Source organism: Diplotaxodon limnothrissa, linkage group LG23 (assembly GCF_057381915.1).
Source record: "Diplotaxodon limnothrissa isolate DT_005_m linkage group LG23, D_limnothrissa_male_GT1.1, whole genome shotgun sequence".
In the NCBI taxonomy this organism is placed as follows: domain Eukaryota; kingdom Metazoa; phylum Chordata; class Actinopteri; order Cichliformes; family Cichlidae; genus Diplotaxodon; species Diplotaxodon limnothrissa.
In genome coordinates, this window is record NC_140617.1 from 6,329,320 (window position 1) to 6,351,593 (window position 22,274).

Consider the following 22,274-nt stretch of genomic DNA (forward strand, 5'->3'; position numbering starts at 1 on the left):
AGAGAACTGATATTGCGAATGAATCTTATTCCTTCACTCTGCATACTTTAAATGCGCATCTCTCATTCTTCCTTGCAGCCACCTTTGTGCAACCCACCTTCTTCCCAATACCGCCTCTCATCACTCGAGCCTCCATCTTCATCTCCACCACCATTGTCTAGACTCCTGGGTTGTCCTACCCGAATCCCTATCACGGCTGGGATTCTTTCCTGCTGTGATGGACTGTCGAGTCTAACTGCTAAATACCTCAAACTGAATTCTGTACATCAATAAATCATGAGGTTAATATAACTACAGGCACTGTTAGCTAAAAGATCAGGCGACAGACTGCAGTACGCTAAGCTTCACGTATGCTTTTGAGACACTAGTCTCTCAGTCTAGTCTAAAATCTGGACCCAGATTACAGTTTCTTTGGGTATTCTTTAACAAGCTTAATAATAAAAACAAGCTACGCTAGCATCTCTGTGACACTTTACTTACAGTGTTTTGAATGCTAATGCTAAATTCTAATGTCAGCCTGCAAATCCTCCACCATCTCCACCTCATAGATGTTATGGCAGGCACAAGAACATGAAATTCATGATGCTTATCGGAGGATCAACAAAATATTACAGTTCAATCCAGAGAAACCATGAATGTCTCTATAGTGACAGATCTTCCAGTGAGTGGATGAGTTTTTAACTCATTCTTTAAGTAAGTGGGAAACATCTTGTCTACACCTTCAATCTGTTTTACCAAAGTTGACAACAATCTACCAGATAAATGTAAAGATTAAAAGAGATGACAACATCACTAAAAGATGGATGGTGGAAACAGAGGAGATGCTATTTTTTTGTTACCTGGTTTAATTCTCTTGGAAACATAAATCATTTTCTTAACAAATTAGATAGATGTGAATCACTAAATACTAAAAATATTTTTCTATGATGCTATTTACAAGCACAGCGGTACAGTGGCTAGCACCATTGTTTAAATAGCAAGAAGAGTTTAGTTTCAAATCCAGGCTGGGGCCTTTCTGAATGTGCGTTTTCTCTCCAGGTACTCTGGCTTCCTTTCACAGTAGTGATTTTAAATCGACTCCTGGGCTAACACGTCTCCATGCATGAGTCCTGCAACAGACCGATGATCCCATGAGTCCAAATTGCATGGAAGAAAGTTGTTTATGTATGAGTGTGCTCCACTGTTAGCATTTTTGGAGGGTTAGTGTTATATCTATTCATATATTCAGGAGACGTTTTGGCCTCATGTGGTCATAACCATTCTGCCATCAGGTCACTCTGATGTTTGACATTCAGCAAACTTGATAAAGTTTTTTTTTGCTTTAAATTTATTTCATGAATTTGTTTTTGACAACAATTTCAGGCAGATTTTCATTCTGATCGCACAAAGTTACTGAAATCATCATTTCAAGCGATAAGGTGGTTTGATAATGCTTTCTTTGTAGTGCAGGTTTATCTTTTTTTCTTTGTGTTGTCCCCATCGTCCATGCTACAGTTGATCACTGCTGACGGCAGCAATCTGAGGGAAGTAACCGCCAAACAGTATTATCTCACCAGTACATTGAGACAAGCTGGGGTCTGCTGTGTCAGGAGTCATAATCTCATCCTGTGGCAAGTCCAGAGATGGAGAGTCTGTTTCTACTTCATCCACAGTCCCTCTATGTTGTTGTAAGAACTGAAAGCCTCTAGATATTGTGCTTGGTTCAGGAGGTTTAGGCCTCAGACGATCATTCAAAAAGCCGTGAGTACGTTCCCGAGATGAATAAGAGGAATTCACATCCACACTCAACAACAAGCCACTCAGTAATCCTTCAAACACACTTGAACAACTGCCGTCCTCCCCATTTAATGGAGCGTCCATCTGCTTCTCCTCCACTTCATTCACCTCCTCTTCTTCTGAAGTCATCATGCCAATCTGGGGTTTGTAGCAAACATGCTCGAGCCTTCTGTCAACAAGCATTTTCTCAGTATCTGACATCAGGAAAGGTGTTTTCACTGTGAGTGGTCCTGATCCAATCTGGGACTCTTCAACATGGATGTTGGGGTAGATTTCATCCCTCTCCTCCTGGGAGATGACAGTGATGGGGGACAGTGGAGGGTCATTGTGGGTGCACGAGAATAATGGTTCGACTCCATCGTGCTGTGGACCACAAAACAAACAAATCAAATCCATACTTAGATCTAGAGAGATAAATACAATGCAATTGTTTCAGAGTTATGTGTGTCATCAAGACAAAGTATCTAAATCTCTCAGAACGAAAGCAGGAAGTAGCATTGACTTCCTACGATAGTTCAGGCTAGCAATGTCTAGAAACTAATAGTAGGCTATTTTTAGTGTAGCTCAAAACTGGCAAATTGATTTCTTTGTTTTGCTGGCACTGGTGGAGTTGTTTCATTTGCTAGTTGTTTCTCTTTTGGTCATTATGCTGACAGTAAGATGTAGTCTCCTTGGCTGAAAAATGAAGCCAATACGTGCCAAGGGTCAACAACTGCAGTTCCTGGACTTGGGAGCATCCGCTAAGGCTGGCATCAGAAGTGAGTTAACACTATTAGACTCCAGTGCTACGTTACTTGGGACTAGGAATGGGAACAATGAAAAATGTGGAGATTCTAATTCCATTATCGATATCAGTTATCGATTTGATCACTTGTTGATTCTCATTGGCTCCACAAATGCTAACAGCCTATCAAATGCATTCATGCAAATTGACTGCACGCTGTGTGAAATGTTTGTGTGTGTGGGAGGCATTTCCCCTTTTTGTTGTGATCAGTGTTGGGATGGTTGCCTACTATAGTCCAACACACTATTATAAATCCCTATCCTAATGAAGATATGAACTTTCTATGATCTTTCTCTTAGCATTTAGCTAAGCCAAAAGCACAAAGCAGAGACGAAAAACGGCACAAAGAGACTAAAGTGATCGCCACAGTAATTCTACTTTGGAAATGTTATATTTTAAAGCGTATCACGATGCTTTAAAATGCAGAGTTCACAAACCAAAATGTCATGTTATAGTAGCTATATTCATCTTTTATGTACAGTGTATGGCTGATGAGCATGAATGTCATCTCAGTGGACATGCTTGCTTTGTTTACCTCCAATAGTCTGATGGCATTACTGTGTCCAGGTTTTGGCAAGTTTTCAACTAGCCAGGCAGGTCCCCAGGATATACATTTCTGTTTGATCCTAAGACAGAAAACAGTTAGATTTTCAGTTTTTGATTAAAACGCTACAACAAAACCTCCTTATTGTGCCTCTGAGGTACTAGACAATATAACTGATGCATGCGTGTATTACTACAGCTGTCTACTACTGCAAATCAAAATCAGTCTCTCCGCAGGTAAAACCACCAGATTGGGAAAGAGTGCTTTGACCACATTTAGTAGGCTACACGTGTTGGTTTAAGTTTCTCTTCGTGTTAAATCTGTGGCTTCTTGTTCATCTGTTCATGTTGCGGTGTGGCATTTTAATAAAGCCGACCACAATGGCATCCATCGCTGTTACTAGTAAAACAAAACTTAAGGTCCTGATGTGGTATCCTTAGAAATACTTTGGCTGTTAGGTTTTGTTTTGTGTCTGTCGGACAACAGTTGTTTCGAGCTTAATTGTTCATTTCGAGCATAAACGATTAATACCTTTCCCTCACGCATCTCCAGCACATCAGGTTGGCTATGATCGCAATGAAGATAGCAACGATGAAAACACACACAACCACCAGGCCAACTACAGGAGACAAGAAAAGAAAGACAACACTTATGAGTTATGAAAATAATATTATTTTGATGTTAGTTGTCCTCAAAATACAAAAGGAGAGTTAAAAGCTTAAATATGTTTTAGTATTTGTGGCAATAGAATATTGACCTGGAGGAGCTGCAGGCTGAGAGTAGATCCGGCGCCCTCGCGGTCCTTCTCCTGCTGAGTTGGATGCAGTCATTTGCAGAACCACATTTCCTTCAGGACAGTTCAACCACTCCTGCCTTGGACCAGGTGCAGACACAGTCTCTGTGTAGAGAAGCAAATGAGAGATATTTCTTTTTTTAAGCAAGCACAATATTTTTAAGGTAGCCTTAAGAAGAAGACCGGCATAATGCTGCTATTTGAACATCAACATGTCTTCTTTTGCATGAGATGGACGATCCCTCTGTTTCTTCACTACTTCCCTGGCCTCGTCCTCTTGTAAAGATAACATATCAGTTGGGGGTTTTAGTCAGCGTCCTCCAGCCTACTGTCAACAAGCATGATCATAGGATGTGTGGCCTATGTGCTGCTTGAAACCTGCTTGGCTCTGCTGAACTACTGAGGTTAAAAATGGTTCTGATGCACCAACGCTTTCTGGGAAGTGGGTGTCTGTGGATTGCTGACTGTACACTTGTAACAATGGATACTGGTGAAAATAATTTCCTGGTTTTTGGGAAAAAATACACTTCTTATGAGTAAACGTTTATTTTCAGGTTCAATTACTGATGGGGAATTTGCCACCCTAGTACTTTCAGTTCTGTTGAAACACCAGTTTTGATTAGTGGTCTAGCCAGACCTTGTGTATTACACTGATGACGTCCCCATAAGTGTTGATTGCACATAAAAATAAATAGCAATAACTACATCATTTGTCCATAGTTGACTGGTAGGCCTGTGGCTAGCTTAATTTGCCCAGCTTGAGCTTTTGTTTTAGTTTTTTTACAAACAACAACACTATCAGTCATGATTTGGCCATCCAATAACCCCAACCTTAACGTTACTGAAGCAGTGCGGGATCATCTTGATAGAGAGCGGAACAAAAGGCAGAAAACACTCAAAGAAGAGCTTTGAATGCCCTTCAAAACGCTTCGAGAACTGCACCTGAAAACTACTTGCCATAAAGCTCTCTAACAGAGTTCAGGCTGTGCTGAAGAATAAAGAATTAATAAGCCACAGCACCCATTTCTCATTTTTCCATGAAAAATAGAGAGAAATGAGGGTTGGCTCAAGACTTTTGCACATTATTGCAAAACAGAAAATGAAGGAAAAACAAGATAAATCTGTAACAAAGAGACTCTTTCACTTGTCAAGGACTTCATTGGCCAAACGTCAGTCTGATCCTTTTTCCTCTGTTAAAGCCACAATCCCATCAAACGTTTTCTAACCAGTATTTTTCCACTCATGTATTGGTGTGTTTGTGCAGATCATTTGCAGTTAAACGTTTCTACCAAACAGAGATAGTGAACATTGAGTCAGATCATGACTGTCTCTGAGTGCAAAGATCTCACCAGTTTCCACATGACTTTCTCTTGTAAGCTGCAACTTTCAGTGCAGTGTAAGAGGATTAACTGCCAATAAAAGATTTTAGCATGATCTGGCTGCAGGTTATATTTTGGCACAGTATATGAGTAATGGAGCAAAATGGCATAAGACAAAAGTAGATCACTGAAGTAATTATCTGAAATACCTCAAAGAACACTGATAGTTAGTATCTGCACGTAGCACATTTGAGAGAGCAGAATGTGCGCTCTCAGGTGCTTTAAAGCTGACATTCCAAAAATAGTGCACAAAGCAGGCTGGTTTGTAACTGTGTTTACGGATGCATTTGTGCACATAGCCACATGGCTTCCTGTTTGTGGTCAAAGCCAGTTCTAGAAAACTCTGAAGACTCTGTGAAAATGACGACAAACAACTGTTTTTTCTTAGGTGAGATCTCGGCATACACAATCAATCACCAAGGTGATCTAAGATAGATACAAAATGCGTAGGACTTCAGAGAAAACTACCAAAAAGGTCTCTTGTCATGTTAGACAGTGATGCTGTCCCCTCCTTTTAGCTTTTTTTGAAAAAGTATTTTTAACATAATAGCTACATAATCCACATGCAGCAGTTTAACATTTCAAATTCATGACATTACTGGAAGCGAGAGGTGAAAAACCCTGCTGATGCACTGCATCTTTGTGGGAGGGGAGTATCGATGGAATCCTGGTTGCACACTTTCCATTTTGTAACACAAGTCTTCTGCTCAGACACAATTTGTGCTTACATAAATTTACTATTGCATACATAAATTTCCCACATGTGTGCGCCCACAGGAGGACTTTGTCTGACCTAGGTGGAATACAGACACAAAACGTATGCCTACATGTGCCCCATAAAAGGCAGGGCTCGTGATGTAGAAGAACAGGAAACAGCGCAAAGTTGTGGTTCCTCTAAACCTTCAGTGCAAATCAACATGTGTTTATACTGATCTGAAAAAGCAGCTGAAAAACATGTGTTAAAAAAAAAAAAAGTTAGACTTTTTCTTTAAAGCAACAGCCTGCTCATATAACTAAACCTTTTCTGTCACACCAAAGCATGCCAGGTACTTATTTTGGACCCGCCTTAAAAGGATAAATAAGGTGACCCGATAATGTTTATAGACAACCTACCAATTTTCACTTACCGCTACAATAAATGTCTGTTTCGGTTTCTCAATTTATCAGTTAATATGATGTTTTTTCGTCGAACAGCTGATTGTGAAAAAATGCCCATCCCATCAATTGGCATATACAGTTTGATACTCACTATTTAATTCTTTGTCTTTGGATTCCGGTGTTTTGCAATAGATGTTGTACTTTGTGATGAAACCCCTCTGCTGGTATACGGGCAGCTCCTCCCACTGGATCTGGATGCGTCGGGCCTCGTGGGCCAGCACAGAGAGGTTTGGACCAGAAAGTGGCTCTGAAACACACAGTGATGCAAAGACTATGTGTTGGGTACGGTAAGTGTTTCCTGAAGCCCAGGTATAGATTCACAAAATCTAGCACATGCTTAAAAAAATCTTCAAAAATGTAGAAATAAACTTCTCTTAAAAAAGAATCTGAAGAAGTGTTACTCTGTTCTTTGGAGTAGAGCAGTATGGATGATGGAGCACTGACACCTCTGGTGGTCACAGCATACAGAGAGATGTTATACCTCACACCTGGAGCCAAACCTGAAGCAAAGCCAGAAAAAAACTACATTATATTAAAATATATTATTTATTTTGCAAATATGAAGATTAGTTCACAATTACAGAGCTAAGGTATATAAAGACCATATCTGCATTCTGTGCTTGTGCTGGTGTAATACAACAAATGGCCACAAGAGGCCACTGTTTTCTCTCATTTAAAGCCCTGGTGTCTTTATATCATTTCATAAATTTAAATTTGCATTTATGTGATGCAATATTTTTGCTGTTCGTATGTGGACAGCCAGATTCCCTAGTGGCTCAGTGGTGAGTCTACCTGTGATTGATGTGCTGTTTAGATCTTTGGCCAACTTTTGCCACCACAGCCCTTCTCCAGATACAATTGTCCTTTCTATCACGTAATACCGCAGTTCTTCCTCCTGTGTCAATGGGTAGTTTCCTGTTGTCCACGACCAGGAAACAAACACAGCACTGCCATCAGCAGCAGGGCTAAATTTGATCAGAAGAGATCCAGGGACACCTGAACAGTGAAGACATTTAGTTTTCATTTTCTCCATAATTTAACCGTACTTTTGTTTTAATCTTCTGTGTGCAGTATTGCTATACCTGATTGTCTGAGAATTACATCAGCTGGTGGCGACTTTCCATATGTGGTGACCGCACTGATGCTCAGGCTGCTAACCTCTGCTGGTAGCTGAACTGAACACTGGATGCACTCGGCAGCACAGGTTTTAAGCTTCTGACCATTATCCAGAAAGATGTCATACTCAATCACCTTGCCACTGAAATCCTCTCGTGGTAGAGGCTGGGAAAGAAATCCAGTCATCACTTAATATTTACATTTGTCATTTGCAGATTAAGTTCTTTAGGGTTGCGTGTTATGTAAAATAATTTAGCTGGTGTCTGTAAAACCTCTGATCAGAGGATGGCATTTCCTGTTTGCAATTGTCCCTTGTTTAGCGTCAGCCAAGAGGCTGTTATATTTCTTTGCACTTTGCTGTGATGGATAAAAAATTAGAACTGAAATGAAATTGAAATTCTACCTGCACTCCTATATTACTCATTTTTAGTAATATAGTAATATAGTTTGCCAGTCTGAAATACAGTTACTTGCTTATTATCCAAAAGTTAGATTAGAGGTCTGACACCACTTTCATTTTACTGTATAAATTGAAATTACTGCTGCCAGAAGACAGGCTTTGTGTTAGATTATTCTGTGGTCAGGTATTGTGCAGGAAGTCGCTGTCAAGAGAAAGTTTTTTCTTTCATGTAAAATGCACAACAAAAAGGTCTCCGCAGCAAATCAAGTGGTTGCAATTTACAAAATGATAAATGATTCCTTTTAACCAATCAGCAGTGAAGGCTTTCTGTGTTATAACCAAACTGATGCATTATAAAAAGCATTTCTTGTATTTGATGGATGTTTGGGATTCATAATTGTCAGCATAACAACAAAAGCCAGGGCTCATGAGTGGCCATAACTTATTACCTTCCACAAAACAGTCACGTTCCTCTGGCCGTCTGTCCCCTGCCTCTCCACCTTCCTCCAAACTTGCAACTGCTGGGATGGACCTGAGGGGAGGGTAGACAATAAGTTGTGGGCTATGAATTAGAAACAACAAATTCTTATATCATCACATTTACATTGCATCTGTCTTATGATAAGCAAGAACAGTGAGCTTGCCTTTTCCAGGGCTTTTCTTCCTCACAGACGGGCTCCATTTGCTGCAAAGCAATGCTTTTCTGGCGCTAATACTACTTGCGTTGGTATGTGTCGGCACAGGCGCTGTGTTGCATATTTTCATCTGGAACTCATACTCAGTCAGATGTGTTAGATTATCTACCCGTATCAGATTCTTACCGAGTTCCACGCCCGCTCTCATTTCCTAAAAACATTGAGAGATTAGATCAACTTCATGGTGCCAGATAAAGGCTTTTGCTGTAAAAACCCCCCACAGTGTCGTTGGAGGAGTGTTAATAAAACTTTACCCAGGAAGTGTTGTTTGTGCGCAGCATGACATGAGGTCTGAGATAAACTGAGGATTCATTGCTTTTCCATTGCAATGTGGCTGCTACGGAATTGCTCGGAAACTGTATCTGCATAATAATAGGTGCATCGGGAATCACTGCAAGACAAAGGAAACCAAATATAGTGCTCACAAATGATAGAGACAGAAACAGCTACATATTCTGTAATGGCACAGAAATTCTGGGCAATTAAAGTTTACTGAAATAGTGACAGAGCTCATCCGAGGGCGTAGGTAAATTTCTCTTCAAATAAATATTACACAAACAGAAAAACAGTTTGCTGATAAGAAGGTCAAATTAGTCAAACTGTGACCATAAAAAAAAAAACTTTCTAAAAATGATACATCAGGTGATGACACATTTCTCGAGAAACCATATGACTCTAATAAAAAAAAAAGAAAGACTGAAATTAACAAGTGAAAAAAAAAACATTCAATAGTATTCAAGTATTCAAATTCAAGATCTGTGTAAGTATTGCAGAAGCACAGGTTTACCTATGTCCTTCACACGTAGGACAACTGGATCGGATTGTGATGTTCCAAAGTGGTTGGAAGCAGTGATAATGATCAGGTATGTAGTGTTTTCATCAAACATGCTTCGTGGTATGGTGATTTTGTCAGCATCCTGGATTTGAAATAGACGTATCTGACTCCCATTTTCCCTAAAAATAAAACATTAAAAAAATCAAACCATGAGATTTGGATAAACAAGAAAATACAAAACAAAAACATAACACCATACCTGTTTACAGAAATGTTGTAGAGAGTAGGGAGGTACGTTTCCTGCCCCCTCGTCCACGAGCAGTTTATTAAGGATGAGCTCTTTGCTGTTTCACATGTTATAGTGTCAGGTTTATCTGGAGGCACTAAAAGCACATGATTGAAACAAAAAAAAACAGACCTTAGTTTTTACATTTGCTGGAAAATGAAAACTAGTCATTTGCTTTCTGTGTCACTTCTATAAACAAATTTCAAAGTGTAAAATATTAGCAAATGCATATTTTCAATAATTTTATACTTTCTCCTAAAAATATATATTTTAGTAATTAAAGTTTGAGCACATCTGCTCCCATTACTACAAGGTACCCATGGGTTTACCTTTCACTTTGCTTTTTTTATTTTTTATTTTGTACTGTTTGGTTAGCTTCTACAAGAAAAATTAATAAATAAAAAAGAAACTATGTTCCAATAACCCAGCCTCCAAGTTCTGCTCAACATCAGCCGTAACAGACAGCAGTGAAAAACAAAAAAACAACAATTGTGATTTATTTAGCCTGCTGCAAACCAAGTTTACCTACAACCCCACTGCATTTTCTTACTATTATGCCACTTTTATAGGCAGTGTTGTAAATTTGTGTCTTACTCTCTCTTTCTATTTTTTGCACTTGCACACAAATTTTCTTTTGCAGCTGCTGTAAACTGTACATACGGCCAGCTCGTAGATCCACTCCATTCACAACGCTATGCATATAATTACTGCAGATCGCTGCAGACAGTGGGATCCATATGCTGGGCAGATAGAATTTCACTGTAGTGCAGTTGATTCTCTCCCATTTATCCACAGGCTTGCCATTTAGCACCATGTATATCTTGGCTCTGCATGTAAAAAAGAAAACTTTTAATTATCATTTCCTAACTGGTGGAGAGGGACAAGAAGTCTAAAAACAAATTTTCTGTTATCAAATATGAGCCAATAAAGCTGATAGCTACAAACACAGCAGGGAGATTTTCATGCATGGCAGAATACTGTGTAGCATTGTTCTGATTCCCACCTCCAATCACATTTATGGGTGTGGCAGTACACCGTCAGATTTGAGCCCATGAGAAAGAGTGGAGCTGGCTCTACAACCAGGTACCCAGTATACCGGGTAGTGATCGCTCGTTGGCAGCCAACAGGCAGAAGAGGGAAGTCTGTCCGGAAAAGACAAATGCATGAAGTTTTCCCCACAGCATTAGTCGAGAAAGTGAATTTTAGACCATTCCAATAAATACCTTATGTATAGCAAAACCCATTTACTATAAAAACCAAGTGGATCATTACATTCATTGGCTGTAATGTGTGAGTGGGAGATCCCAAAAAATCCTCTTTGTGCAAGAAGGAATGCCAAGAACAGACAAAGTAAAAGTGTTTTCCATGACTATGTATCTGCTAATTTAATTACTGAAACACTTGGGTTGAAGTTGTGGTAAAAGCCGAAGCAAGGGTTACAATTCAAAACCACAAGAGCTACCAAAGTGTGATAAGGGATCTCAGTAAGCAGAAACAGAGTAATGGCGGTGTGTTTTTTTAAATAGCTGGAACCTGTAACACTCACAATTGATAGAAAAAGTAAGAAGTACAATAATACATCTCGAAATGACTGAGGAGACGGTCATCTCAGCTCATTTTTCTGAATCCCGAAGAACCCCTTCAGCAGCTGTAAGAACAAAGAAATGAGAAGAGAAGAAAAACAGGTTGTTTTTTTAGGAAACAAAATGAAAAATGACAAATTTCTTACTTCTTACGAATCACTTAAAAGAAATTTCCTTTCACAAAATTATCTTCAAAGCCTACCTCAGTCATCTGCGTGCGGGAGCACTGGAGTGAGCTGCCTAACATGAGGCGGAGGAAGAGCTTTTAACTGAATGTCTCATTCTTTCCAGTGCAAGCTTGAAGCTGATAACATTAACAAGTACAAGCGTCACAACACCGTGGCAGATAAGAGAAAACACGTTCCTGTCAATGTTCTATCCTGCTGACACAACTGAGATGAACTGAGATTAAGTATTTCCTCACGTCAAGCATGTTAACTTTCAATTCTTTCGCTGCCAGCAGCCTGTTGGGACACGTTGGTTTTGGTCCGGTGGCTAACGAGCCTTATCGCTACTCACCTGCGGCACGCAGAACCTGAAAGACAGGACAGGAATAGGGAGAGAAAAAAAAACTGCATTATCCCACAAGGAGAGTCTCCTAGCGATCAACGACTGTAACGTGTTTCTCTGTATGTTTTTGTCTCTCAAAGACTGCACATACCATCACTTTCGACATATAGGCGAAAGATTGAGATAACGCTCACCAGAACTCCATCATGTCTGGGTTTTCTTATCAAGATACCATCCAAAAAGGCTTTTGCTGTGAATCGATCGTCAGACGACTTGCTGTGTGAGGAGCACCTGACTAAAGTGATCTCTTTCATGGGAGTGAAATGTCTTAAAGAGGCCAGTGACCTAGTTTTGTGGTATTCTGGCAAATGCAGAAACTTTGATCATTTTTTTTTTTGAGTAGTTTGTTGCCCTACTTCTGTTGCCTGTTTTTCATCACCACAACGATTCTGTTGACTTGAAACATCAGTGTTCTCAGCATCTGCTCTCATTAAACATGCTGCTGCTGGCACATAATCCAGTGGTCAACCGAGCAAGCGACACGGTGACATCAATCATTTTACTTTGAAAAGCACGCTGACAACTTGGTTATTTGACACAATAAGTCAAAATGTGCTGAAGGACAGACTTACATAATAAAGGTTATAAAGATTTTTTTTTTAAATGACATAACAGAAAACTGCTCAGTGACATGGAAATTAAACACATCCTGGATCTTAAATGTGTTTTAGAAAAATTTTAAAAGAAACTTACAGAGAACTCTTTAGAGAAATCGATTTGCACTCGAACATCTTTTCTCACTGAGCCCGTTTGCTAGCGTTTGTAGTCCCGCAAAGTACTTCAGCCTCAACTGTTTAAAAGTCTCTAGCTATCTTGGCTTTTGTGATTTTCTTTCACAAGATATTTTCCATCTGTAACTTCAAACGGTTTACAGGGAAAACCCAGAAGTTTGACGGGGTGCATGTTCGTGAGATAAAGGTGGCTTGAGGTTTAAGGCAGTTTTCAGAATTAATACTCCTTCATGTTCATGGTTCAAATTCAGAAACTCTCTGAAAGTGTTACTTTTCACAAGTGACATGACAAAATTTGGTATTCTTAACACAAATACTATAAATAAAAAATACACAAATTTTTAAATGATTCAACCTTTTATTGACATTTCATTTTCTTTCACATAAACTTTATGCTCCACAGAACTTTTTTTTTTAAATAATCAATCTTTAAACTACAGTGATTTTAAGAGAGCGACAGTAAAGAGCGGCACGTTGTGTTTTTTTTCAACTTTCAAACCTCAGAATAAAACCACAGTGTGAAATTTAACAAATAGCGGTCTGAATGAGAAACATACAGTTTATTCAAGGACGTCGCGTTTTAACTACAAAGACAATGTGCAGAGGAAGCGACTGCAGGAAATTGCATACCAGTGATTTCTTTTAAGGAGTTTGTTTTATTTACTTTTGCACACTTGAATATTTTAGATTGCAGAAAGCCCTCCTTCCTGAATAAACTATACCCTCAAATTTGAGATAGATAAAGATACATGCAAAGAAACATGGCATTTTATGTGCCATTTATTGCTTTATCGTGGTACAGCACAGAGGCGATAAGGTTTGGGGGCCCGAGCTACTCCCAACTTGAACTCCAGACTGGGCTGCTCTCCAGCAGGTGCAGTGAATGAAAATCTCTGGAGGAGGGAGGTAAAGAACAGGAATAACTCCATCCTGGCCAGCTGTTCCCCAAGACACACACGCTTACCTACGAATACACCAGAAGTTGAGTGATTTCATTCACAAGGACATTCACCTTAATTCACAGATATTTTTGTAGTTCTTCACACATGAAGTCTGTAAAATGTTGGGAAAAGCATTTCAGGACACTGGCTAAACTTTCCATATCTCATGTGTAGCACACAACGGGACACATTACTGGAAATACTCTTCTTTATTTAAAAGAAGGGTGCCAGCACAAAAAAAAAAATGCACACTTTTTGTACTAGGAACCCGGCAGGTTAAAGTTTAATGCTATGAAATTTGCATATGCATATGCACTTCAATCAGGGAAGGTCTTCAACAGATCAGAGTCTTTGTGGGAAAACTGGTGTTTTGCTTCCTATCTGAACCCTTTCTGGTGTTCCACGAAGCTATAACATTTTATAGTGCCCCTGTAAACACATACCCATAAAAAACATGCAACTGTGTTACAGGATATGTGGAGTAACTACTGACTAACCTGCAGCGAAAGGCATAAAGGCTTCTCTCTTCCTGAATTTACCATCCTGGTCCAGAAAATGTTGAGGGTTGAAGGTGTGTGGAGTTTCCCACATCGATTCATCACACAGGACCGAGTGCAGTAAAGTTATGATTATGGTACCCTGAAAAAATACAATTGAAGTAAATGATTTTACTAGTTTGTTTCCAATGCAAGTTTTGAAACAAAGTTTTGGACAGAATCAAGAATTCTCAAGAATTTAGAAACTTAAAAATGTCAAAAATAATAAAATGTGCAATTGTTAATTGTGTTAATTTGCTAGTTGGTGGAAAATCAGCTCATGGAAGAAGCTAATTCCTATAACTAAAGAGCAGGGCTATTAAATGGATTATTGTGTTACATTACACAATTATCCATCCATCCATAATCTCTACAGTCTGTCCTGGGTCTACCCCGAGGCCTTCTCCTGACAGGGCATGCCTAAGACACATCACTCAGTACTACAGATCCTACAGATGCCCGAACCACCTAAACTGGCTTCTTTTGACAGGTAGGAGTAGCAATCTACTCTGAGCCCTCCTCGAATGTTGGAACTTGCCGTCCTGTGCTACAGTAGAGTGACATCTCATCTTTAATCCATAAAGTTTAATATGATGTTGGCCCAACCTTTGCAGCTATAACAGCTTGGACACTTCTCAGAAGACTTTCCAGAAGGTTTAAAGGTGTGTTCATGGGAATTATTGACCATTCTTCTACAAGCACATTTGTGAGGTCAGACACTGATGTTGGATGAGAAGGCCTGGCCTGCCATCTCTGCTCTAATTCATCCCAAAGGCTTTCTATCTATAGGTCAGACTGTGTGCAGGCCAATCAAGTTCTTCCACATCAAACTTGCTCATCTGTGTCTTTATGGGCTTTGCTTTGTGCACTGGTGCACAGTCATGTTGGAACAGGAAGGATCCAACCTCAAACTGTTCTCACAATGTTGGAAGCATGAAATTGTCTAAAATTTCTTTGTATGCTAAAGCATTAAGAGTTCCTTTGAATGGAACTAAGGGGGAGAGCTCAACTCCTGAAAAACAGCTCCACACCATAATCCCCCCTCCACCAAACTTTACACTTGGCACAATGCTGGCACCTGACAAACCCAGAGAACACGTATCCATTGCTTTGGAGTCCAGTGGCAGCGTGCTTTTCGCAGCGTGCATCTGTTGGGTTTCCTTTGCTCTTGGTGATGTCAAGATTGCAGCTGCAGCTCTATTCCATCAAGTTCTCTGTGCACTGCTCTTGGTCTAATCTGAAAACCACGTGAAGTTTGGAGGTCTGTAGTGATTGATTGTTTGACTCTGCAGAAATTTGATGACCTCTGTGCTCTGTGCGCCTCAGCATCTGCTGGCCCCCACTATGTGATCATGGCTGTGTTGCCGTCGTTCCCAATTGGTTCCACTTTGTTATAACACCACTAACAGTTGACTGTGGAATATTTAGTAATGAGGAAATTTCATGACTGGACCTGTTACACAGGTGACATCCTATCACGGTACCACGCTGGAATTCACTGAGGTCCTGAGAGCTCCCAGTCTTTCACAAATGTTTGTAGTAGCAGTCTGCATGCTAAGGTGCTTGATTTTATACACCTGTGGCCATTAAAGTGCCAGGAAGACCTTGATTTAGTGATTTGGATGAGTAAGTAATTACTTTTGACAATATAATGTATTTATGTCTGTGAAGGTTGTCAGTCATCCAGGTTATGGTAATCTAGTGCACTTGGAAGGAAAAGCGACTGGACTTCTCTAAGTTTCTTGAAGGATCCTGCAACACGGGGCAGAAAATGTTCCCTCCAAGCCACAAGAGAGAGAGAAGGAGCACACAGATGTAACGAACGCTCTTAAAGCATGTGGTTATCGAATCAGCAAAGATACTGTAAAAAAGGTCAGACATCAACTAGGGAGAAACAGAAGGAAAACAGAATAGCATTGTCAGCACTGTCATCTCCTATCATCCCTTTATCAGAGAAACTCAGGAGAGACTTCTCCAAACACCTCATCCTAGTGTACTTCAGACCTTTGGCTCATGTGATTAGGCAGATGATCAATAGTGGGCCAGTGACCCTCTTAAGGGACATTCCTAATATGGCTTAAATCCGGGACTCTCCACCAGAAGCTTCTCAGATGAGAGGTGAAAAATCTTCAAGAAACTTAAAGAAGTTCCTGAGATAATGTATTTATATATTTATACGCCTCTAGAGTTGGCGTATAAAGGAGGATTTTTAGTACTTTAAGTGAAATACCCAAATTCCCAGCATGTTTTTGGTTTTGATTATTATTATTACATTTAATCTGTCTAAAAACATTCTTAATTATCTGATAAAAGGATAGGTCATTTCAAAAAATGACAAAAACCTCACTTGGGAAATAACATATGAACTGTATACCTTTGGGATTGCATAGTTATCCAGTGTGGTGTCTTTGCTTGTCATGTGAGCCAAATTGAGGGGGATGATGTTGGCCATTCTCTGAATCTCATGAACGACAGCATCAGTATAGGGCATTTTTTCTCTGTCACTCATAGAGGGCTGTCTGGATGAACCAACCACAGCATCTATCTCAGCCTGGACTCTCTCTGCACAGTGAAAACAGGAAACAATGTGAGTCTGTGTGCAGCATAGATGACTTACAGGGAAAGTTTACACATCTTACACGCATCCTCTCACAATACATATGATCTCTTAGGGACCCCCTGAGAATATAAAGAGATGGCAAATTGATTAGAAAATATGTAGTAAAGGTGGATGTGATTCATAAACACACCTTGTATGTCAGGGTAGTAGATCATGTAAAGCAGTCCCCAGTGTAAAGTAGTGGTTGTAGTTTCAGTTCCAGCACCAAAAAGATCCAGAGCACAAAAACACAGATTTTGTAAATCAAAACCAGATTCTTTGTTCTCCTTCTATAAGTGTGAGAGAGGATCAAAAATGTGTTACATGCCAACAAATCACACATTTTATTAGAAATGTAGACAACAGACAAGGAGCACTTTACTCACCTCTCCCATTTCTATGAGAAAAGCATCAATGTAATCTCTTGGTGATGAAGGGTCAATATTTTCTTTGTGTTCATTGACCTTTACCTTTACAAACTCAATTAACTGTTGTACCAGAAATAATATTTCCTTGTGAGATCCAGGAATCCACTTCATCAGCCAGGGCATTGTGTTGTACATCTACAGAGTTCGAAGACAGTTTCAGGTACACCTGTTGACTACTGGCTTTTACACCAGATAACTCAAGAACTACAGATATTTGGAAACCCCTTCAAATGTCATGAAATATTAGATCCCAAAACACAAGGAGATGTAAACAAGAACTGAGGTTGTTTTTCTTTTCTCTTAAGAAGTGAAGATATAAATTTCTTGACCTCCTTTCAGATTCCCCACACTAGTCCTTTAATGTATATTTTGTCCTCCCTCCAGTCACCCCCAACCGGTCACGGGAGATTTTCAACCATACATACATTAAACAAAAATCACATTGGGGAGACAGGTCAGAACAGGTAGCGTAAAGAAAAACAATGAAATGTACGAGACAAAAGGGCAATGGAGGAGAAAAAAGAGGACTGTACTCAGACTGAGCTCCTGATAGGGGATCAGTATGAGAACAGAAAACAAAAACTCCTCATCACAGAAGCACATGAATCTTCACATCGTAAGACCATGAAAACACGTGACAAGCAACAGGGGTGGGTGAGTAGGTTTAGAGTAAGGCAATGTAAACAGGTGGTGGCCCCTCTCTGGGCCTGGTTCTTTCTGAGATTTGTTTCTGTAAAGAGGGAGTTTTTCCTTCCCACTGTTACCAAGTGCTTGCTCATAGAGGATCATCTGCCTTTAGGTGTTTTCTCTGTATTATTGTAGGGGTCTTTACCTCACAACATAAAGCACCTGGAGACGACTGTTGATATAGTGTTGTAAATAGAGCTGAATTCAATTGCCTAATCTAACTAAACATAAAGTAGTTAGAACTTCCCCTTAACTAGAAACAACAGTTTCATGTCATACAGAAATTTTTGGATTGGAAATAAAGCTACTGTTGGCTGCTTGTTGACTGATTTAGCTGATTTTTAAGTCGGATGTCCTTATTTATGCAACTTCAATGGGATTTATGTTTCAAACATAAAATAATCTTTTGCTTGTTTGGTGACTGTGTAAACTTTTACACTATGGATCCTACAATTGCAGCAAAAATACGACTGGTTAATTTTAACAATATCAGCAACACGGACAATTTTAGTGCCAGATCAGTACTTTTACCTTTGATTCATAAAATAGATTTCACACAATAATATTTGTGTACATTTACATGACTCATAGTTTGAATACGCACCTTTTAGTTTTAGTAGACTGACATTACTGTATTCGTTTTCAATAAAATTTCTTCGGCAATGTTTCAAATTAAACACATTTTAGTTACAGAATAAAATAATGAATAAAATTATTGTTAGAGTTTGTATTGTTGATTGTTATTTATGCTTAGAAATATTTAACCATAGATGCTTAGAGGTGTATAATCAATTGTGTAGTGATAAGTTGTGTGATCTTTAACAGGCTACAGAGGCTTGGTGTGCATTCCACACTAGAATGCACACCTACATCCTGGGAGCACGGGAAGAGGTCGCATCTTGTTTTAATTGTTTTATGGTAGGATTAACGTAGCTACGTCTGTTCTAGTCTAAGTGCTTTTCTGTTTAGATGAACTGCTGGACTTCCTCACCGGGGGGGGTCTAGTCTACCCTCTTCCTGACCAAGGATGTTTGACCCTTTGATCAGCAACACACACACACACACACACACACACACACACACACACACACACACACACACACACACACACACAGGCAAGGTACTCTTTGTTTGTATGTAGACGTCGTATGTTAATGAACCTATGCATATTCATGTAACCTCAATAAAAGGACAGTGTTACGGGAGGACGGACGAGAGCAACTGGGGTCAAGCGAAGGGACGGCGCTCTGTCCGGTCTCTCCCGTGCACGAGTAACATGAAGAACTTTGCCTATTTGTGTCTTGCTTAGCAGTGTAATTATATTGTCTTCAACGTTCCAGCGGATGGGTTCAAGCTACAAACCTATCAATTATTGGATGTATTCTCACCTGTACTGACAAACTTCCCTGTAAATGCATAATCTTGTTGAATTTCTGGAGAATAGACTGAAACTCCTTGTCAGTGTAGTCGAATCGATTCCCAAACACCAAACAGCAGATGATGTTGGACACAGCGTTGTTTATCAGTGACTGGGTATTAAAGGGCTTTCCTGTAAAATACATAAAAAAGACTGAGGAACCCTTGCATCATGTCAAAATAATAAAGAAAATTGGGACCCAAAACATCACAAACAAAACATCAAATATGATGAGTCACTGGACAACGCATGTTAAATGAATCGCATGCAACAGGTGTCATGATACCTAAGTACACAATGTATGTAGCTGTTGGTGCATGCGTTTGTCTTCAAAGTTGAAGGTAGTGTGAGTTAATTTTTTTTGTGCCTTGCTTATCTGCAAAAGCCTCTATGAGGTACTGGCACTCCTGCTGGATGGATAAGTCCAGGGTCTTCTTGCCCAGACCAAAGTTTCTGAGAGTGTGAAGCGCAAATCTCCTCTGTTGCTTCCATGGATAACCATTTGACATCACAAGACCTTTTAGGAACATACAGAAACATTAACTCCAAAATAGTGTAAACTGAGCCTGATCTTGCTCAACTTCAAATATGAAAATACAACCAACTCCACCTCTGTTTCCTGCTAGTTCAAATATGGGTATGACAGGACGATCTATTAAGTCTTCTCCTTTTTGTACCAAGGCCTCTTTCACAGACTTGTAGCCATTCACGACCACAATTCTTCCACCAAATAGTCGCAGGCTGAAAACGTTTCCATACTTCTCTGCAAACTGAACACAGGCATTGACATTGTGGTTGACCACTGAGTGGACATATTTTTTAAGAAGTCACTGTCATGTGATTGCCCATTTCAGTTTTAACCCCCAAGTTTAACTGTTTCTTATCAGCTGCTGAAATCTATTTAAAAGTATAATTTCTAATGCTGGTTGGATTTTTCAGTTACCCTTTTTTAAAATCTGGAGGACAAATTACTTAATCAACAATATAAAATTAATAGCATGTATCAATATTGTGCCCCCCACCCCGACCCCCAGTAAAGAGAACAAAGGGGAATCTGGAATAGAGTTCAGTTTGGCTATCTTGCATTTAAGTTAATAATTTACTATTTACCTGACATGTTTAGGACTTTTTTTAAAAAACAAAACCTCACATTTACTGATTTACTTAAATCAATACGCAAAAAGTGCAGTGTGATATAGCTGAGTGTTGTTTACGCTTCTGACCCTTTATTTTCGACTACACAGCAATAAAGCTATTTCTATACCTCTGCGAACTGCAAGTGAAGCCTGGCAGGTTGGATACGCCAAAGATCACCAATGAAAGCAAGAGCCCACGGTCCAGGAGGAAAGTTTTTTGGCACTCTGTTCTTCAAAAAATCAGTCAGAAGCAGGAAAACACACACAAATAGTAAAATGCTCCCGCCGTCAATCCACTCCAGGCCGAGCACGCTGTATATTCTCTCCATAGCTTTACTCTGTTATGCAAAAGTAACTCAGTGTTCAGCTACAGGGACAGAATATTATATAACCCAATGCCCGAGAGTACATAACCCAGCCCAAAGTCCAGATAAAGCCTTGATTACACTCCTAGTTGTTAGAAACAAGGTTTTGGTTTGTTTTTCTCCCCTAAGTTCAGTGAAACATTTAGTTCTGTGACTCAAATTAGCAGAACTGTGGTTTGTCATACAGTGACCGGATGTCTATGCCCATATCTTTTTTTTTTTTTTAAAATACAAAAACCCAATCAAGGAGATAAATAATGAAGTCAGTAAAATGAATATTTCTTGCAGTGATGATGCCTTCCCTTGGAGGTTGTCTTTGATTAAATGTGAGTGCTCTTGCACCATTATAATAGCCACATATGGCCAGATTACACTCCAAGTTAATGAACACACCATACATGGGCATTGTATTGTGCTGTAACTGTGTTGTTGCCAGGTAATGGCTGAGGAACACAAAACCGTATTGCACAATACAAACATTGAGAAATGCCCAGGGCAGGCACCTCCGACTGATAGCAGTGTGAACTTAAAAGAAATCAGGCTAAGAAGAATTAGATCAATCCAAACTGGATTCAGTGAAAGATGAATATATGTTACTCACACACACATTTTCATATCAGGCTACGTTTATTTGTTCAGCACATTTAAAACCACAGAAGGTCTTTCAAACTGCTTCACAGTCAGGGCTCAACAATGAATCATTAAAAAGTGTGTAGTTTAATGTCAGAATCTTATATTTGTATACAGTATAATAGTGTATGTAATGTCTAAAGGTTTAATCAAACAGCATGCTGGCTCACAACATAATACAAATAGACAATGGTGAAACAGAAACTGCTTGACATGAAAAATGTAATAAAAGACAAATGTACACTGTAAGAAATAGATGTGTTTAGCTTATACTTGATGGTTTAACGTGCCACGGCACAGAGGATGTAAGGTTTGGGACAACAAGTGGTTCCCAGACTGGGCTGCTCTCCAGCAGGTGCCAAGAATGAAAACCTCTGAAGGAGGGAGGTGAAAACACCCCAAAGTTGTGTCCTGGGGTTGTTCTGCCAAAATGTGCAGCAAAAAAAACAAAGAGATGTCAAAAATCTCTTTCCAAAAGGCACCATAAACAGCAATGAAACGTCTAGTTCTGCTACTCAAATTAGCAGAACTGTGGTTTGTCATACAGTGACCGGATGTCTATGCTCATTATCCTTTTTTTTTTTTTAAATACAAAAACCCAACCAAGGAGATAAATAATGGAGTCAGCAAAATGAATATTTTTAGCAGCAATGATGCCTTCCCTCAGAAGTTGTCTTTGATTAAATGGGAGTGCTCTTGTCCCATCATAGGAGCCAAATATCTCCAGATTACACTCCAGGTTAATGAACACACCATACTGTTTGGGTAAGCCAAATATATCTGGACAGGACCACAACATGTGTGACACTGACACTTTTGCAATACCACATTTGTCACACATGGGGGAGACAGTGCCAAATGTTTTGTTAAGTCTTGGCGTAGTGGAGCTTATGCAAGACTTTAAATTCAATCAACCTGGAATTGACAAAAAACCTTTGAATACTG

At 39.5% G+C, this 22,274-nt stretch overlaps 2 protein-coding genes across 5 annotated transcripts; both read right to left on the reverse strand.

The window, feature by feature from the left end:
- Positions 1-934: 934 nt before the first annotated feature.
- il23r (interleukin 23 receptor) lies at positions 935-11,791 on the reverse strand. Of its 3 annotated transcripts, none has more exons than XM_085348605.1 (17): positions 11,714-11,791; positions 11,253-11,593; positions 10,710-10,848; positions 10,367-10,533; positions 9,680-9,803; positions 9,433-9,599; positions 8,900-9,036; positions 8,595-8,796; positions 8,400-8,482; positions 7,517-7,715; positions 7,227-7,430; positions 6,836-6,934; positions 6,526-6,681; positions 3,862-4,002; positions 3,636-3,723; positions 3,096-3,186; positions 935-2,139 (listed from the first exon to the last, which is right to left on the reverse strand). In XM_085348605.1, the coding sequence occupies exons 2-17, from the start codon at positions 11,311-11,313 to the stop codon at positions 1,489-1,491; spliced, it is 2,709 nt and encodes a 902-aa protein (XP_085204731.1). In that variant the 5' UTR covers positions 11,314-11,593; positions 11,714-11,791; the 3' UTR covers positions 935-1,488. The 3 variants fall into 3 exon arrangements, with proteins under 3 accessions (XP_085204731.1, XP_085204730.1, XP_085204729.1); XM_085348604.1 differs by having other exon boundaries at positions 11,253-11,354; positions 11,492-11,791; XM_085348603.1 differs by having other exon boundaries at positions 11,253-11,791.
- Positions 11,792-12,956: 1,165 nt separating this feature from the next.
- On the reverse strand, positions 12,957-20,724 carry LOC146607391 (cytochrome P450 2J4-like). Of its 2 annotated transcripts, none has more exons than XM_085348607.1 (9): positions 20,463-20,724; positions 19,832-19,968; positions 19,585-19,715; positions 19,170-19,330; positions 17,053-17,229; positions 16,818-16,956; positions 16,442-16,629; positions 14,029-14,170; positions 12,957-13,554 (listed from the first exon to the last, which is right to left on the reverse strand). In XM_085348607.1, exons 1-9 carry the CDS (start codon positions 20,661-20,663, stop codon positions 13,379-13,381), a joined length of 1,452 nt encoding a protein of 483 aa, XP_085204733.1. In that variant the 5' UTR covers positions 20,664-20,724; the 3' UTR covers positions 12,957-13,378. The 2 variants fall into 2 exon arrangements, with proteins under 2 accessions (XP_085204733.1, XP_085204732.1); XM_085348606.1 differs by having other exon boundaries at positions 12,961-13,554; positions 19,566-19,715; positions 19,809-19,968.
- Between the last annotated feature and the right edge of the window lie 1,550 nt (positions 20,725-22,274).

Bases quoted from the DNA above. Each gene is read 5' to 3' on its own strand.
- il23r (XM_085348605.1), bottom strand. From the start codon at position 11,313: ATGACCGTCTCCTCAGTCATTTCGAGATGTATTATTGTACTTCTTACT. The intron at 10,849-11,252 runs GTGAGTGTTACA...TTTTCCGGACAG, and splicing joins TCTTACTTTTTCTATCAATT to ACTTCCCTCTTCTGCCTGTT. The intron at 2,140-3,095 runs GTAAACAAAGCA...TGTGGTCCACAG, and splicing joins ATGCCATCAGACTATTGGAG to CACGATGGAGTCGAACCATT.
- LOC146607391 (XM_085348606.1), bottom strand. From the start codon at position 20,663: ATGGAGAGAATATACAGCGTGCTCGGCCTGGAGTGGATTGACGGCGGG. The intron at 19,969-20,462 runs GTATAGAAATAG...GCCTGTGTTCAG, and splicing joins TTCACTTGCAGTTCGCAGAG to TTTGCAGAGAAGTATGGAAA. The intron at 14,171-16,441 runs GTATACAGTTCA...GTATTTTTTCAG, and splicing joins ATAACTATGCAATCCCAAAG to GGTACCATAATCATAACTTT.